Source organism: Neofelis nebulosa, chromosome 8, assembly GCF_028018385.1.
Source record: "Neofelis nebulosa isolate mNeoNeb1 chromosome 8, mNeoNeb1.pri, whole genome shotgun sequence".
Taxonomy (NCBI): Eukaryota; Metazoa; Chordata; class Mammalia; order Carnivora; family Felidae; genus Neofelis; species Neofelis nebulosa.
Window position 1 is genome coordinate 73,880,766 of NC_080789.1, and position 19,300 is coordinate 73,900,065.

The 19,300-nt window shown below is 36.1% G+C and overlaps 1 protein-coding gene across 4 annotated transcripts in view; it reads right to left on the reverse strand.

Moving 5' to 3' along the window:
• CNTN1 (contactin 1) overlaps positions 1 to 19,300 on the reverse strand; it is a 368,724-nt gene that overhangs the window by 64,864 nt on the left and 284,560 nt on the right. For all 4 annotated transcript variants that reach the window (XM_058743101.1, XM_058743098.1, XM_058743100.1 and 1 more), the window contains one exon: positions 10,368 to 10,517. In XM_058743101.1, the coding sequence (XP_058599084.1) occupies positions 10,368 to 10,517 (150 nt within the window). The remainder of the gene's footprint in view (positions 1 to 10,367; positions 10,518 to 19,300) is intronic.

A 19,300-nucleotide genomic window follows, 5' to 3' on the forward strand; every position in this document is an offset into this window, starting at 1 on the left:
AGACCATAAATTTTTTCTTCACTAGGAAACACAAGCTGCACACATTACCCACTCAATTATAATGATAATGCCTCACAGTAGCTGCAATCTATTATATATTATATATATATATAATTATATAAATATAAGTATAAATATAAATATAAATATAAATATAAATATAAATATAAATATGTTTTCCTGCCAAGCTAAAAATTGATTCAGTGCCATAGGAAAGTATGGGTTTTCTTTAGCAGGGGGTAGCAAAGCAAATTTGCCCTCCCACATACCTTTTTTTTTTTTTCCTGTGTCCTTTCACTTAATATGATTTTGAAAGATTAGATCTATTTTGTTGGGAAAATATTCCACAGCTCTTACTTTTGAAACTTATGACCTTCTTATAATTTACTGTTTTGTTAGTTTTTATGCTTCAATCTAGAAATGATATTAAATAGCTCCTGTGCATTAACACTGGATAAAGTTTCTCCCAAACATCTGGTAATATCTGAAATCTAATATTTTTTCTGGTACTCTCACTTCCAGTTCCTAAATACCTTATAGAACCTTGCCCCATCAGGACTCCGACTCTCCCACACTTCTGTCTTTTTAGATCTTCCTTCAGTTTCACTTGTTCTACTGCATTCTACCTTACAGTCTCTCCATCTTTAAAAATTATCTGTAATATTGCCTTCTTCTTACCCTCCACACCATTAAACACTTTGTCACAGAACTGCAAAGAAGAACTGATATATGGCTATGTTTTGTACTTCACTCTGTAATAGCTTTTTAATGACCCATAATCTGTTTTCCACTTCTTTATATTACTAAATTCACTCTCTCAAAAAATCACAAATCACAAAATTGCTTCAAATTGCTAAGTCTAATGACCTCTTCTTTATTTTTCTCCATGTTATTCTCTCTCCCTATAAATCTTTCAGGGTAGTTGCTGTATCTCATCAGATTTGTTTACTATTGGATTCTTATCTAACTGGAGTTGCACAGATAAATAAAGCATAGTTTGTCTTGTACTGGAGGCACTTAGAGACCAGCTACATGGATGAAGTCCGTGTTTTTACACGCAACTGTTGTGGCTCAGTCTGAGATATCATTCCCAGATCTGTTAAAATTTTAAAGAACAGATGAAGGGCACCTGTGTGGCTCAGTAGGTTAAGTGTCCAAGTTTAACTCAGGTCATGATCTTGAGGTTCATGGGTTAGAGCTCCAGGTCCAGCTCTGTGCTGACAGCTCAGAGCCTACAGCCTGGTTTGGAGTCTGTCTCTCTCTCTCTCTGCCCCTCCCCCACTCACTCTCTCTCTCTCTCTCTCTCTCAAAACTGAATAAACATTAAAAAAAAAAAGAACAGATGAAAGATGAATTATCCCTGGATTCCCCACATCCTTCCCCATAGGAAATAGTCATACCTTCCTCAGAGTGCTCCAAGTAACATGTTCATTTACTAAGCTGCACATACCAACAAATAATTGTGACTCAAAGAAAAATACTTCACAACTTCTCCTATGTTAGCCATGCAAATTCTTTGTTGAGATATGTACGTTAATTGCACAGAAACAAAATGTATGGTTTTATGTCTATAAACCGTGTGATGATTTCCATTTCTGATTAGGAATGAATATGAATTTGAGAGATTTTATTTTACTATTCAACTGTCACCACATAAGTGTTAGAAATAAAAATTGAGTGCACAGAGGTGTTAAAAGATAATTGTAGTGCTTTAGATAAAATACGTATTGAACCCTGGATATTAAAATAACTCTTGGAAATCTTTTAAACCACATAACTCATATTCTGAAGTTAAAATTCTACATGCTACAAGAAACAAGAAACAAAGAACATGCTGTCTTACAATCCATGAATAGATCAAATTTTGTGTGTTTAACTCTAAGTACAAGTATTGTGGTCACAGGCAAATAATTTCAAAAATAACTCTTAGAATAATTTATTACACTGCAATTTGTTGAATCAAACATTGCCTTCATCAGATCAAGTATTATTTGCCAAAGCACTTCACTGTAATCCTTTTCATTATAATCAAAATTAACCTCTTTATTTAGAGCTAAAAATGAAATATGTGTATTATGTTAGATTGAATTTTTCTCCATTTCATAATGTTTATTTCAAACTCCTTTAACATGCTTCAATAAATCAAGATTGACTTGCCCTTCAAAGATCACCCACTCAGCTTATGATGCGAAAATAAAAGGCAGGAATAAAGGTAACTGTACCTTCTAATAGAGTGTTTTATATCTTAGGTGAATTATTGACAATGTCCTCCATTTAGCTTTGAATGTGCAGCTGTAGCTTTAGCAACTAAGGGGCATTTTTTTTCACAGGTGGGATTGACATATACCCTACATACCTGACAAGAATTTGAGTACCTTGGGGTGCCTGCGTGGCTCAGTCGGTTAAGTGTCTAACTCTTGATTTCAGCTCAGGTCATGATCTCACGGTTCATGGGTTCAAGCCCCACATTGAGTTCTGCACTGACAGTGTGGAGCCTGCTTGAATTTCTCTCTTCCTCTCTCTTTGCCCCTGCCCCTCCCCTGCTTGCACTCTCTCTTTCTCTCAAAATAAATAAACTTAAAAAAAATCTGAGCACCTAGCTACTGTATATTTGCATTCAGCTTTGCAAGAACAGAAGACCTGGGCAAATCATGATTCCTTTTAGGGAAGTAAATAACTCTAACACAAGGCAGTTTATTCAGCGTTAGGCTCCAAAGCAATTTAACAGTGAACAAACTAAACTTTCTTTTAACAATAAATCATTTAAAAGATTTTAATGAAATATTTAGGAAAAATTAGAAAATTATTGAATTAATCATGAATAAACAATATTTATCATTTTACTGTGAAATGTTAAAAATAGCTTTTAAATTTGTTCTTCTGCCTTGAGTTCAGTCTAACAGTGATTTCCTAATGATGTTTGTAAGAGTGCTTCTGTATTTCAGTCACAGAACTCAAAATTATTTAAAAAGAAACTCAAGCCAATGTCATAATTACTCGTTCAGTTTAGAAAAAAACTGATGCTGCCAATTTTACTTTTAGATTTGAAAGCTTAGGTAATTTCCTTAGAAGTACCAATTTGAGCTTTAGCGTTTTTTTGCTTTTGTTTTTTCTTTCTTTTCTTTTTTAACAGTGTACACACTGACTTATGACAAACCCTAAATTGTAACAACCATGAAGTATATGAAGACAGGCCCTTGATTCAAAATAAATTGTTGACTACTTAGTCCTTGTTAATTATTGCTTAATTTGTATAGCCATTTTTACAGAAATAAAGTTACCATGAATGTAACTTTGAAATTTAATTTGCATCAAAATCTCATTGTGATTTAAAACAAAATTTTTAGGAAGAGATTCAAATGGTTATAACTGTAATGCTCTAGAATCTAGAAAAACCAAGGGATTAAAAGTACAATTAAAGTCTTGCATCTGCTTTTATTCTACTTTTAAATATACATTCTTTGTGATTAGCCATTAACAAAACCAAATGAACTGCATAATATTTGGATATTCAAATGAGAGTAGCTATTTGTAACTCTTAATGATCTGTTCTGCTGGTGGAACAGATTGCTAATATTGCTAATGCATCTGCCATGTTAAACTGATGCTCTTCCCGTAACAAGTAAAAACAATACAGGGTCTGAGATAATTCACAATAATATTAATGTCGTAGGGTCTTCTAGAGCTGAAATTGGAGGTTTGTTTATGAATCTAGGCTTTGATCTCAAACAGGAAAGATTTAAATGGGTGGAACGGAGTAAATTTGTTAACTGCTCAAAAGCATGATAATCTAAAAATAAGTCATCTGAAGAAATGCTGGATGGGCAGAAAAGAATGCTACAAACTGAAATGATCATAAGGTACAGTGAAGTTATTATGAAGAACTCAAACCAAGTATGCACTATTCATTTAGGTAAAAGGATGAAATCTAGTTTCTCTCAGGATATTAAAAACAAAAGTATTTCATGCATGTGTGAACTTTGTTTTCAAATAGAATAAAATATATTTGGTAATGGGTTCTTTTCAATCATAATGTGCAATTATCACTATGGCTTTATCACTGCTTCTCTTTTCATCCTTCTCTATTAACTGCCAATTTCTAGAACGACCATCTTACCCTTCTTGCTCCTCCTTTTCTCTTCCACAAATAATTTTGTAGCGCTAAAGATAGCAACATAAATAGAATATGATTCCAGTACTGAAGATGCACTTTCTTTAATTTAACAAGTGAGTATGTATGACTAATTTTAATTTAATGTGTTAAGTATCCCCAACTTGTGAAAGTCTGCCGAATGAATGAAGCAGCTCAGCTTCATAAAAGACTCATCTAGAACTCAGAAGTGATTTTTACATACTGCACTGAACTGGATACTCAGATCAGCCCTTTGAAGTAAGCATACAGAGAAGTAACAATTTCCCATTTTACAGGAAAGGCAAATGAATCCCAATGGAAGTTACTTAACTAGCCATGTCACAGTGCTTACATGGAGAGTAGCTTTAATGCAGGCCTCCTCATTGCTTAAAAATCTATACTTTTTGCTGCTTTAAAAAAATATTTCTCTCTTTTATTACCAATGATAGCAAATAAATTTATCAGTAACTTGCTAGCTACAAAACATGCTCTTAGCACAATTTCTCTCCTTTATCAAACATAACTAAAATGATTAAAAATAAAACTAAATAAAAAGAGAATGGCTTCATTAGACACAGAATTAATGTTCTATATAAAGGATGAAAGTGCTGATTCTTGTATTTTTTTTCTCTTTTCCTTCTTAGGTTGATCTGGCATAAATAAATGCCAAAGCTGTCAAAACAAACCCAAATGCGCCATTTTAGGATATCAACTCACCAACTGCACCTGCAGATCCATTAGCTATGAGGGTATGTCTTAATGACACATTACTTTGAAGGATGCTTTTGTTATCTCTTTCTTACAGTCAAAATTAAATGGGCTACAATGAATTACAAACACATCTTCTAATTCTTCATTTGGGACCATCCATTTTATAATGCACTTGTCTGAATCCAAAGAATATACCCAACCATGCACTGTGATCTTAACATTAAGTAATTGGACAGATAAGGGCATGTGCTGCATTAGATAATGTTGTGTCTTTCAATCAGCATAATGAGGTACAGGGGCAACCTTTCCATCAAATGGGAACCAGCCTTTATCCCACATAACATATGCTGGCATCTCTTAGGGAGTTGTTATAATGGTACATGGCAAGACAAACATCCCCTTGTTTTAAAAAGTATTTTTATTTTTTTGTTAGAATGAAGAATGTGAACGTCCAATTTTATGCATATTAAATTTTTTAAAATGAAGAAAAGAAAAACAATATTTAAAGATAAATTCTATTTAGTTTTATTATATTAAACGTATATTCTTGTATTTATATTAAATATAAATATATATATATATATATGTATATATATATTCCTCTAAGATGATTAGAAATTACATGAAGCTATGTGATTCTCTGTATGCTTATAAAAAATGGATATACATTGTCAAATGAAGTGATCAATTACAGAGTAGACAATATTTTCTTATAAGCATATTATACTGTAAAATGAGAATAATAGCATAATAAATGAATATTAGGCAGCAAATATTATGCACTAGATAGTACTAACTTCTTTCATTATATGTTTTTAAATCATAAATCATAAAATCATAAAATCTCAAAAAATAAATAATTTCCATTTTGAGATGAGAAAACAGAGAGGTTACATAATCTAAGGTTTGAAACAATGGCACCAAGATTCTACTGAAGGATCGGTGTCTTGGAGCTTCAATACTACACACTGCTTTCAGAAGAGTAGGAAGACAGTGAGGTTGAAAGGTCTTTAGAGTTTCATATAAATTGAGTATACCATAATGATCCTGAGCTTCTAAATATGATATTAAATATAAATCACAAATTCAGATTCAAGTCAGACTGAGTCTTTCTCTGAGACACTTTTTCTTCATATTCCTAAAAACATAATCATTTCTACTTTGAGATGACAAAAAAGATCTTACAATAATTCCTTCCAGATGATCAACCCATGTATACCAAAGCAATCACCTTCTGAAATTAAATAATTAAGATACTGTTTGTAACAGATTTCCTGAGGAGGAGAGGAGAAGGTCTGTATCTATCATCAATGCCAGAGAAAGTTCCTTCCTCCTCTAATGAACAATTTAGTATTTCAAAACATGTGTTCAGATTAAGTCTTAGTTCATACAATGTTAGTCAAGAGATCATGGAAAGTTAGCCAAGATCAAGAGATTTTTTTTAAAGGACTATATTTAAATATAAGAATGTTATAATTTTTGGGGCGCCTGGGTAGCTCAGTCGGTTAAGCGTCCGACTTCAGCTCAGGTCACGATCTCATGGTCCGTGAGTTCGAGCCCCGCATCGGGCTCTGGGCTGATGGCTCAGAGCCTGGAGCCTGCTTCCGATTCTGTGTCTCCCTCTCTCTCTGCCCCTCCCCCGTTCATGCTCTTTCTCTGTCTCAAAAATAAATAAACGTTAAAAAAATTAAAAAAAAAAAACTTTGTAAAAAAAACAGAATGTTATAATTTTTAATTTTTATTAATTTTTATTTTTTTAATGTTTATTCATTTTTGAGAGACAGAGAATGAGTGGGGGAGGGGCAGAGAGAGACAGAGGGAGACACAGAATCTGAAACAGGCTCCAGGCTCTGAGCTGTCAGCACAGAGCCTGGCACAGGGCTTGAACTCACGAACCATGAGATCATGAGCTGAGCCAAAGTCCACTTAACTGACTGAGCCACCCAGATGCCCCAAGAATGTTATAATTTTTTAACTGAAAAAAGTTTACTTAGGCATAAACTTAATCATTTTATTTTTGCAATTTTATTTTGAAAATGAATACTTGTTAAATCAAATCAAGTACAAGATCTCTCAGCATGAAATTATGTGGTTTAAAACCACTGGTCAGATCATGCCCATGTTCCTTTTTATTTTTGTCTTTCAAGAAAGTCCATCATACAGAAGTTTATATTAAAAACACAAGTGGCTCTAGGGACTAATAATAAAAACCAAACACAAGGATCCTGGCTATATGGTATCTGTAATCTATAAAGCTTCAACTTATATTACCTCTCTATCCTAATGAGATGCTTGCCAGGTAGAGCAAAAGAAAACAGTTGTGTTCATTTCGCAGGTGAATATACCGAAACAAACAAACAAAAAATTAACATTTTATCATATCTAGCTTTATAGTTAAGGATGAAATCTAAACTACTCCTAGAACACTAATATAGTTTTATATAAATACATATTTGGGTTTTTTTCATGTTTATTTACTTACTTTGAGAGAGAGACAGAGAGCATGCTGTGTGTGAGTGGGGGAAGGACAGAGAGACAGGGAGAAAGAGAATCCCAAGCAGGCTCCACACGGTCAGTGCAGAGCTCTACAAGGGACTCGATCTCACAAATCGTGGTATCATGACCTGAGCTGAAATCAAGAGTCAGATGCTTAACCAACTGAGCTACACAGGCTCCCTGTGTACACACTTTTAGAGTCCTGCTTGAGAAAATGCCCTTAAGAGAGAAAGCTCAATGTATGAGAAGAGGTGTCAAACAGATCTTGGATTTGAACTGAGTCTTGCAAGTAATTATATGAATTTCACATTATTTACTGTCTCTGAGTCTGTTACCCATTAATCAACACTGGATAGTAATACCTACCTTAAAATATTATCAAAGGAATTAACTGAAATATGTGTGAAAATACTCAGTGAAGATCAGTATTTCAATGTTTATTATCTTCCTTAATTACAGAATCATTATTTTTATCTGGTAAATAATGTAGTAAACTACATGAAACTTTCAGAGATTACTGATGGCAGTCCTGTGAATAACTGGCTTTAAAAACTAAGACATGAGAGTTCATAATTCTGTTTAGAAGTTAGGCCAAGAAATTGAGGTAGCCAGCAATGTGGATTAGTGGTATTAAGATACCACACAGATTTTAACAGCAGTCTATCGTCCTTTTAAAATCTTTTCTCTCGCAGGCACCTGGGTGGCTCAGTGGGTTAAGCGTCTGACTGCAGCTCAGGTCATGATCTCACAGTTCAAGGGTTCAAGCTGCACATTGGGCTATGTGCTGGCAGTGCAGAGCCTGCTTGGGATTCTCTTTCCTTCTCTCTCTCTCTCTGCCCCTCCCCCACTTGCACTCTCTCAGAGTGAATAAACTTAAAATAAATAAATAAAATCTCTTCTCCCAAATAAAGCACTGAACTTTGGCAAGGCATAGTAAAAATAAACTCAGAGAGCCTACAAAACATTTTCTTTTCTTTTTTTTTAAATATGAGATTTACTTTCAAATTGGTTTGCATACAACACCCAGCGCTCATTCCAACAATGCCCTCCTCAATGCCCATCACCCACTTTCCCCTCCCTCCTACCCCCCCATCAACCCTCAGTTTATTCTCAGTTTTTAACAGTCTCTTATGGTTTGGCTTCCTCCCTCTCTAACTTTAACATTTTCATTTCCATACACAAGGAATAATAAAAAAAGAGCTATTATTATAATCAGAACAATATTTTTGCCTGGTAATTCAGGGAAAAGGAAAATAGAGCTGAGTACTTCTGCACCAAAGGCTATTTAAATGGAGTTGGTATTTCACCTAAAAATGTGAACCTGAATTGGAACAACATCCATGGTTGAGCTAGGGTCAAAGAGCATATTTAGAGTGACACCTAATATTAAAAGAACACATTCTAGCTATTTCTCAGAGAAACTATGACTCTCTTCGTGGTTTAGATCTGAGAAGTTCTCATTCCATGGTCTCCACTCCCTGCTTATCCTACCCTCCCCCCTCACCCCCAACCATGCCACACGGCCACACAGTTTTAAATGTTTTTGAGTGACATGCAGAATTGTGAACCTTCTAAATCTTAAAACTCGTTACTTAAGAGCCTCCCTGGTTAAGATTCAAAATTTACATGAAAGTTTACATTCTATTTTTTAATGTTTATTTATTTACTTATTTTGAGAGAGAGAGCACAAGTTGGGGAGGTGCAGAGAGAGAAGGAGAGAGAGAATTGAGGATGATTAATTGGCTTTCACTCTAGTGTCTACATAGAAGGTAGAAGCATTTACTGAGGGAGAAGCGAGATTAAGTGCAGGTGAGGACTTAGTTCCATTTTCAAATGGATTCTCCATTTATTTATGCAGAACTGGATTTCCATCTAGTATACTTTTCCTAAGTAAAAAAGTTTTTTAATATTTCTAATGCAGGTTGCTGGAGTCAAAGACCTTCAGCCTTTGTTTTGCTTTGTTTATAATGTGTATTTATTTTTGAGACAGAGAGAGAGAGAGAGAGAGAGAGCGAGCAACCAGGGGCGGGGGGAGCAGAGAGAGAGGGAGACACAGAATCAGAAGCAGGCTCCACGCTCCGAGCTTTCAGTGCAGAGCCCAATGCGGGCTGAACCCACCAGCGGTAAGATCATGACCTGAGCTGAAGTCAGACACTCAACCGACTGAGCCACCCAAGTGCCCCAAAGACCTTCCTTCAGCCTTTGTACATTAGGAAATTTCTTTCATTTCATATTTGTGATAGTTTTTTGAAAATAAGTTCTAAATTATTTTTTGAGGAATTTAATTTTTAATCTTTAATTTTTTTAAGTTTATTTATTTTGAAAGAGAGAGTGGAGGAGGGACAGAGAGAGAGAGGGAGAGAGAGAATCCTAAGCAGGCTCCATGCTATCAGCCGGAGCACCATGCAGGGCTCGAACTCACAAACCATGAGATCACGACCTGAGCTGAAACCAAGAGTCCGACGCTTAACTGACTGAGCCATCCAGGTGCCCCTTTAGTTTTTTTAAATTTTTTTTAAGTTTATTTATTTTGAGAGAGGGAGCGTGTATGTGAGAGCATGAGAGTGGGAGAAGGGCAGAGAGAAAGGGAGAGAGAGAATCCCAAGCAGGTTCAGCTCACAGCCCAATGCAGGGCTCGATCCCATGAACCATTAGATCATGAACTAAGTAAGCATAAATCCAGAGTCAGATGCTTAACTGAGTGAGCTACCCAGGCACCCAAGTATGAAAGTTTATATTATAAATACCAATTTCATTTTAGTCATCCCAAGTGGAATATGCAGAGATTTCTATTTACTTCTTTCCTTACATTCCTTATGTAAAAATATTCTTAAACATCATATTACCTTTTTTTTGATTTTTGACTGTCTTGTCACAGAATACACACACCTGTGTGAAATACATACACACATTTTTAGATGAATCACTTACCTCAGAGTATTATTTATTTCCAAATACATTCAACTATACATAAAAGTGGCACCATATATATAAACCTTTCAAATTTTCAAAAGTTTCTTCAACATACCAGCACCATCTGTTTTAATTCTGTTTGATGGTATACTGGGCTCTCCTATACCCAACGTATTGGTTGCTACCACACGAAATTCATATTCCATCCATGGTATTAAATCCACTGCTCTTGCTGCCTCCATATTCCCTTCAATAATTGGGGGATCTAAACAAAATGAAAATTAAAAAGAATATTAGTTGACCAGCATCATTTTTATAATCCCACATTTTAATTTTACTATTTTGAGTGGCACATATTCCAGTGAGTTGAAATAAAAATAAAAACTAGACATGACAAAATATTAAGTTCAAGGGAGTAAGCAGAGAGATCATTAATAAATAATAAACTACAAAAAGTGATATGAATGTGGATCATCTATTTCATAAGCCTAAGATCAGAGGGTTGAAATTCGGCACTCCTATCAAGCTCCCAGGTCATGCATTTACTGCTAATCCATGGACTCTACCTGGAATAGCAAGGAGCTGTATTCTAAAGGTAGAATCTAGAAAGATTTCCTGAGGGAAGAGCACAACTGGGCAGTTAAAAACTTTGTGGACATCCACTGACATTGTACATGGGCAGTGAATGATTTATTATTAGGGTACCTATATGTTTATACCCTTTTTTAGTTGGTTTTGTTGATTTTTACCCAAATCACTTGGGGCAATGATAACAAATGTTATAATAGTTTATTAAAACTTCATGCTCCTAGATAATGAAAAGATTATAAATTATGGATAAAATATGATCCAACATTGCTTATTTCATTGAGATATGATAAAACATACAATCAAGGCAGGACTACACAGTATTTTAAGCTCTCTTAAAATATTTCCACATGTGTTTTTAATAACTAACATATACATACATATGCATATAAATACTTGTACATCACTTGTTTGGAAAATGTGTTGCTTTAAGCTTGTCTATGACTCATTATCTTACTATTTAGGGAATTTTTTATCTGGCAATGCAGACCATGAATCTATAGTTTTTCAAGATGTTGTTCTCATCTCTACAATAAATGCCAAGCATCCCAGTGTCCTGGTTTCTGCTTTTGGACAAGTTCCTATGTGGCTCAGACTATGCCATGCCTCATCCTGCCATAATTGTAACTGTCCTGGATGCTAATTTTTCCATCTCTTCTCTTATTTTGTTATGAACTTGTTCTATACATTTGATGTAATTTTTGACTTTCTGATTGAAAATTTGGCTTTGTCTTCTCCTGTTTTGATTCTGCCTCTTTATTTAATATTTCTTCCACCCTTCCTTCACAGCAAATCAGAATTTGCTTTACTTCATATACCAAAGACTTCTTTTAGGTAGTTGGAGGAAGGAAGTGTAGTTTTAGTTTGTAAAGTGCTCTTCATAAAGAAAAGAAAAAAATATAGCTGGTTGTTATGACACTGGGTAGCCCGCTTCCCCTCTAGGGACCTTCCAATAATTTTGAGCCTAGTATAAAAGAAAAAAATTTTATAGTAGTGGGTTGAACTGTGCCTACCAAAAAGTTCTATCTCTTCCCAAATTACAAGAACCTGTGAATGTAAGCCATCTGGAAAACCAGTCTTTGTGTGTCCTTTGAAGTTTAAGACCAGAATTATGTTAAGGATCCTGGGATAAGATTAGCCTGGATTATCTAAGTGGGCCCTGAAACCAATATTAAGCATCCTTATAAGAGAAACACAGAGGAGAGACATATGTAGAAGAGGAAGCAATGTGACCACAGAGACAGAAGTTGAAGTGATGTGGCCACAAGCCAAGGAACATCTGGAGCCACTGGAACCTAGGAGAGGTAAGGAATACCTGTTCCCTAGAGCCCCTGGAGATGGTACATCCTTGCAAACACCTTGATTTTGGACTCTGGCCTCCAGCACTGTGAGAGTCTAAATTTCTGTTGTTTTAAGCAACCAGTTTGTTACAACAGCCCTAGGGAACCAATACAGAGTTTTAAAGTCAGAAGCTGATGGGATTATTTATGAGTTTGTGATCTTATGAATTTGGGGCCTAAGTAAAAACATATGGTAGAAGGATCAAGGAGGCAGTCCAATCTTTCCCCTCCCTGTGCTGCAAAATCCCGGCACCATTTAAATGTTTATTTATTTTGAGAGAGAGAAAGAGAAAGAGAGGGAGGGACAGTGAGAGAAGGAGAGAGAAAATCCCAAGCAGACTCTGGATCTCATGATTGTGAGATCATGACCTGAGCCAGTATCAAAAGTTGGATGCTTAATCAACTGAGCTACCCAGATGCCTTTAATCCCAGCACCATTTAAATGCCTGAAGAATGGGAATGTTGAAAGCCCTCCAAAGGGTCTCTCTTGACAAGGGTATGCTATTCTCATGATGGTCAAAGCTAACCAGGCTTTTTCAAGCAGCTGGGCAGCCAACAAGTACAGGCAAGAGTATGTTGGGTCAAAACAAGAAGAACCAGAAGGATGTGCAGTGGAAACTGTAGCTAATAGACTGATTTTGAGCATGTGTGATCATCCAGTATGAAAACACCCCTAAATAAATGGAAGGTCAAGTATATGTTCAAAGAGTAGAAAATCAGACTTGACCACAGAAAAAATTTGGAGGAATGGTGAAAGGTAAAGAAGGAAAGGTCTAGTGGGGTCATTTTGTGGTAGGCTTTGGATTCCAGGTGAAGCTGTCAGTCCTCTGATTTAATGACCGAGATGAAGAAAGAAGGAATAAGCAAAATGCCTTGAAGTTACCACCATAAGATAAACACCAGTGAGAAACCATTGGCTCAGGGATGAAAACAAGTTTCTCAGAAGGGGAAACAAGAAGTGGGTGGTTGGTAGGAAGATGGACTTCTGGAATGCATCTTCTGAATGGGTAGGAAAGAATTTGGTATCTATAAGTTAAGGATAGTATTCTCTACCAGGATTGCTAAAGGCATGAAAAGTGCTCTTTCTGGAACAAAACCAATTATAATCATTCTTGTTAATATACATTAACATCAGTACTTATGAGAATATAAATATCCCAAACAAACATGTATTGGTATATTTATATAATACCTCCTAAATAAAACCATTTACATAAGCAGTAGGAATAACTTAGCCAAAAAAAAAAAAAGACTAACATTTTCATTTTAGAAAAATGTATCTAGAATTAAAAGTGGCTTCTACCATGCCTGTTTTCCATTCCACAAACTGGGGCAGGACTTTTGAACACCACATCATGAGAAGAGGATTTTAAAGCTTGCGAGAATTTCTCTAACTTTTTCCCAGATCCAATCTTGACACAGGCAGTCCACACTAAAAATATTTCTTTGCCTCCTCTTGTTTGTTCATTTGTGAACATCCACGTTTCTTCTACTTCTTCTACATGTTTTGGAATTCTCTGGGCCTAGTATACCTAGTATACTGTTTTGTAAATAATACTACTTAATAAATGTTTGTAAAAAATATAAATAAAATATAAATACAAAAGTTACACTTATTTAGAGCAGACAGTGTTTCAATGCACGAAGTACAGCCTTGTGTAGAACACTCACGATAGTCTCCTTCATCCCTGAATCATTCAGGCTACTGGTGAAAGACAAGAAAATCATTCCTTTACCCTGCCCCACCACAAAATATCCAACACTCTGTGGCTTTGATGCTTATATTCAGTCTATAAATTATCTTCCCTTGTAAGGCAGTATACTTTGTCTCAGTCCCTTTAAGCCCTCTCCCACTCTCTTTAACTGTGAGCTGATCCTTTCTCCTCTACTGCTACTGTTTGTTTTACCTCTATTATACATTTTTATTTGTTTTATTCTGGCCCTGAATATCCCTATAAATGGATTTTTACCCCATGCAATTCTCCCCCAACTCTTCAGTCCTGGCAGGAACTATTGGATATATTTTATTTTTCCAAAACCACCCACATAGACAGGAGCAGAGTTCAGCTTTGCTTTGGAAGCAGATTCATACCCGGGCCGAATGCAGAACAGTCAGAAGCAGAGGACATTGTGTCCCCTCTCTTCAGCCAAGTTTCTTGCCACCTGTTTGTTATTCCTAGAGTCAGAAAGAGAGGAGAGCACTTTGCACAATTGACGCAAGTGCTAGGAATCAGGACTGGGGTCTCAAGATCCTGAGTTTTAAGTGGGTCAGTTCTGAGTCAGGCCATTGTTTAACAGATAATTTCAGTATAGAAAATCAGATCTTAACTGTATCATGACTGTCAGAGGCTTCTCCCTATAAAAACGATATTGAGTATTAACCTGATAGCTGTTTAAATCTTGGTTTTACTCCTGAGTGTAACTCTCAATCAAAGGGATACAGAGCAGGAGACATGCTCCTTACGTTAACACTCAGGTCAAAAGACCCTCTTGAGAAGGTCTTACTTTAACAACCAACCATACACAATAATCCATTGATTCATTTGCAAATGCCTTGAGTCCCTGAGGCTCAGAATAAAAAGATTGTGACTAATCTTTGGAGGAAAAGAGAAGCAAGCCTCATGGGTATCCTAAGGCCAATAATTCACAGTGTTTTTGTTGCCTGGAAACCATGCTTATGGCACTCTGCCATCAGGCCACATGCACTAACTGGAAAGCTTCAGAAATAGCCGGAATGACCTCTGGACTAAAAAATATATTGTTTCAAGAATAACTCTAGGCAATGTAATCCCACCTGTTCTAGATTCTTTGAAGTTGCCTAGTGAATCCTGGTGTTTCCTTAGAATTTAAATACATTCAGAACCTTTAGGTTCTTCCCTCTCAATCCAAAATTCAAGCATTTGAAACTATCCAGAAGCCACTCAGAGGTTCTAAGTGATAAAGCAGGTCTGCGTTTGAGAATGGAAAAGGGCATTTATAGGCTTCTCATTGGTTCTGTGTTATATTAGAGCCTTCAGACCCACCCACAAGGTCTTCTGGCAGAACTTTGAAAGGAGCCATAGATTTGGCAAAGTTCTCTGCAGTTAAAGAGAAGCAAATTGTGCTCTGGCATCCCAAAAGATGTGATTCATTGATTTTTCTCCAAGGAAATTTTGAATGTAACCTCATAAAACCCCAGAAATTCATATTTGAAATAAGAACAACAAAAAGTGAGGCTACAGAAAGGCAAAAGAGAAATAGTAAATTCTACAAAGTATCCTACAAGAAGCCTAGTGGTTTTTCTTTTCTTTTCTTTTCTTTTTTTTTTTTTTTTGCATTTTTTAAAACCTAACAATGTGGCAAAGAATTAAAAAAAAAACACTAAAAACTAAGTAAAGATGTGGTAGAAGAGATACTCATATGTTGGTGGTGGTAATAGAAATTGTTTCTTCTTTTCTACTGGATAATTTTTTAGTTCAGCTCATGGGTTTAGGCATGTTTACACTAAATAATTTAGTTTACAAATATCTATTCTAAGGAAATAATCTAACATTAAAGAAACATTTATGTATTAAGACGATATTACAGATTTGCACCAATAAATTCGAGGCTTCCACATGACGGAATTTTAAACACAAAGACATTTTTCTTCTTCATTTTAGAGAATATATCCCACGTTTGTTCTCTTAATTGATCCTCATAGCACGGTTTCTAGGTCTCTTTATGTTCAGTCCCCTTCCATACATATGTCCTATCACCAACAATATTCTGTAAAATTTCCTCTCCAAGTAGCAGTATAGAATCAAACACAACATTCTAAATCTTATCTATGCATCGTGTAGAACCCTGAGAAAATGGCATCAAATTTCTGCTGTCCATCCCAGAAAAGTCCAAGAGAAGTAATATTTACAATAGATTGTTTCAAAGACATACAGTCTATTCTTCCATATCATTATTCTAAATGTAATCCTTGGACTGCTGAAACTTGGTATCTTTGAAAAATATTTACTGAATACCTTAAATAATTACCTTCATAAAACAGAGTTTAGTCTTATACTTTCCATTTTTAGTGGGCACCACTATAAATAAAAACTACATGGTTGCATTTACTGCAAAAAGTATTTTTCATTTCTACTTAGGACACTGTCACAAGAGAATTTTACTTACATAACTAATAAAAAGAACAGGTAATACAATCTACAAAATAATCATTTTTCAGAGCCTATCAGAGAGCTGAATTTGTGGAATTTGTGAAGAAGAATAGGTACAGGAACAGGGAGAGGAGAGCATAGTCATTAATGTTCAGAAAAACAAAACTTTTCACAGATATTTAAAGACAACAGGTAGGCTGGCATGGCTGTTTCGAATCCCAGAAGCCCCCAAATCAAGGAGCATCTATACCCATCAGCCAATTCTTTTTTTGTGGGCCTTCACCAAGTGTACTACAAACAGCTGGGGGCAGGACAAGAGAGCCAAAAGAAACCTCCCTCTGAGGTACGGACATCTCAGATCTGTTCAAGTCTAAGAGCAAAGCAGGAAAATGGAGACCACCATATGCACTCCAGGCCTTACCCTGAATAAGTATGTGGTTGTGTGTGGCTGTGTGAGTGGCAAGAGAGCAAAGACAGATCTGCCTCCCCAGAGAGGGACAAGTGTTTTGGGTCTGCTGAAGTCTGAGTGAACCTGTAACTGAGAACCACTCCCCCACCCACCCCCAGGAACTCAGGGCTTCAGACTAATGATTAGACAACAGCTGCCTGGGGCAGAAGAAGGGAAGCTAATAGAACCCTCCCTGAGAGCCAGGCTAGAAGAACAAACAAAGTCTGATGGGAAGGCTGGAAAGCATTCACATGTGAGAGAGGTTTTGATCCTCCACTCAAATTTACTTGACCCTGTACTGAACTGAATCTAACGGCAAAAGTCAGATCACCTCAATTACAGATTGTAGTGACAAAATGACAGTTTTGGAAAAATGACATGCATTTTCCAGGATATAAGTAGTATTCACTTTATGCTCCACTGTTCTTTTTTACACAATGTATGCATATTTAAAAAGTTATCAGGACATGAGAAAACAAAGAAATGTGATTCATTTTCAAGAAAGGAAAAAAGAAACAATCAACAGAGCCAGACTTAAAGATGGCCAGATGTTAAATGATCAGACAAGGACTATAGAAAAATTACTAGAAATACGTAAAAGTAACAAGTGGGAAAAAGTGGACCACTTGCAAAACAAAAAGGACATTTCTATGGAATACTATGTAAACAATATGAAAAGGAACCAAATCCTGGAAACAAAAAATCCTGGAGATAAATAGAAATAAGAAATCAAAATAATTTTTATAGGATTTTCAGCAAACTGAATGTAGCATGGAAAAGAATCTATGAGGGTGAAGACAATTCATTAGACACTATCCAATCAGAAGCAAACACATACATCCATGATCTATGGAACACATCAAACAACCTAACATACATTGCAACACAGACCAAGAAGAGAAAGAGAGCATGACGCAGAAAAAATATCTGAAGAGATAATGGCTGAGAATTTTCTAAGTTGAAGGAAGATATCAATTCAAAGACCAAGCTTGCCAGTAAACCCCCATCAGGATAAACATATTTTCATCAAGCTGAAAAGCAAAAAGGAAAAAAAATCTTGAAAGCAGCTAGACATGATGGACACATTAAATATAGGAATATAAGGTAAAAACAATAAATAGTTCACTTCTTATCAGAAACAACAAAAGCAAAAAGATAAAGAAATAATATTTTCAAAATGTTCAAGGGACGCCTGGATAGCTCTGTCAGTTAAGCCTCTAACTCTGGACTTTGGCTCAGGTCATGATCTCATGGTTCAGTTCACGAGATTGAGCCCAGCATTAGGCTCCGTGCTGACAGCTCAGAGCCTGCTTGGGATTCTCTCTCTCCCTCTCTCTCTGCCCCTCCCCTGCTCTCTCTCTCTCTCTCTCTCTCTCAAAATAAATAAACTAAAAAATAAAAGAAATAACAAATAAAGGGGTGCCTGGGTGGCTCAGTTGGTTAAGCATCCAACTTCGGCTCAGGTCATCACTACGGTTTGTGAGCTTGTGAGCTCGTGCCCTGTGTCGGGCTCTGTGGTGACAGCTCAGAGCCTGAAGCCTGCTTCAGATTCTGTGTCTCCCTCTCTCTCTTATCCCTCCCCTATTCACGCTGTCTCTCTGTTTTTCCAAAATAAATAAACATTAAAAAAAAGAAATAAAAAATAAAATGCTCAAAAAACAACTTAGAATTTATATTCAAAAAATTATCACAAATATGATATGAAAGAAATTTCCAAAGGCTAAAGGTCATTGACTCCAGCAACCTGCACAATCAGAAATATTAAAAAACTTCTTCACTTCGGAAAATTATACTAGATGGAAATTCAGTTCTACACAAATAAATGGAGAACACTTTCCAAAATGGAACTAAGTCCTCACCTGCACTTAATCTCTCTTCCCTCTCAGTGAATGTTTCTACCTTCCGTGCAGATGCTAGAGCCAAAATCTCATTGCCCATCCTCAATTCTGCCCTTTCTCTCAATATCCATACTCAATTTGTTAGAAAGTTCTGTTTTGCCTTCAAAAATATATCTCAAACCCACGCACTGCTCTCCATGCACATTGCTATCCCATTGTCCTAGCCACTGACATCTCCGACCTGGACATCCCTCACCTTCAATATCCTCCTAGCTATTCTCCATGTTTCTAGTTTTGGCCCTCCAGAAATCCCTTCTCCATACATCATTATTTCTCCTTCGTTTACAAATTCCTTATAGGATCTACAAGCCCCTGCATATCTTGTCATCCACTATTGCTATTTGCATTATAAACTACCTCCAAATTTAGTGGCTGACATCAACTATCATTTTACTCTGTCTCATGAGTTTCGTATATATAATTTTTTTATTATAGGGGCACCTGGTTGGCTCAGTCGGTGAAGCATCTGACTTCGGCTCAGGTCATGATCTCATGGTTCATGAGTTTGAGTTCAGCATTGAGCTCTCTGCTGTCAGTGTGGAGCCCACTTAGGATCCTCTTTCTCCCTCTCTCTCTGTACCTCCCCCTATCATGCTTTGTCTCTCTCTCACACACAAAAATAAACATTTAAAAATATTTATTGT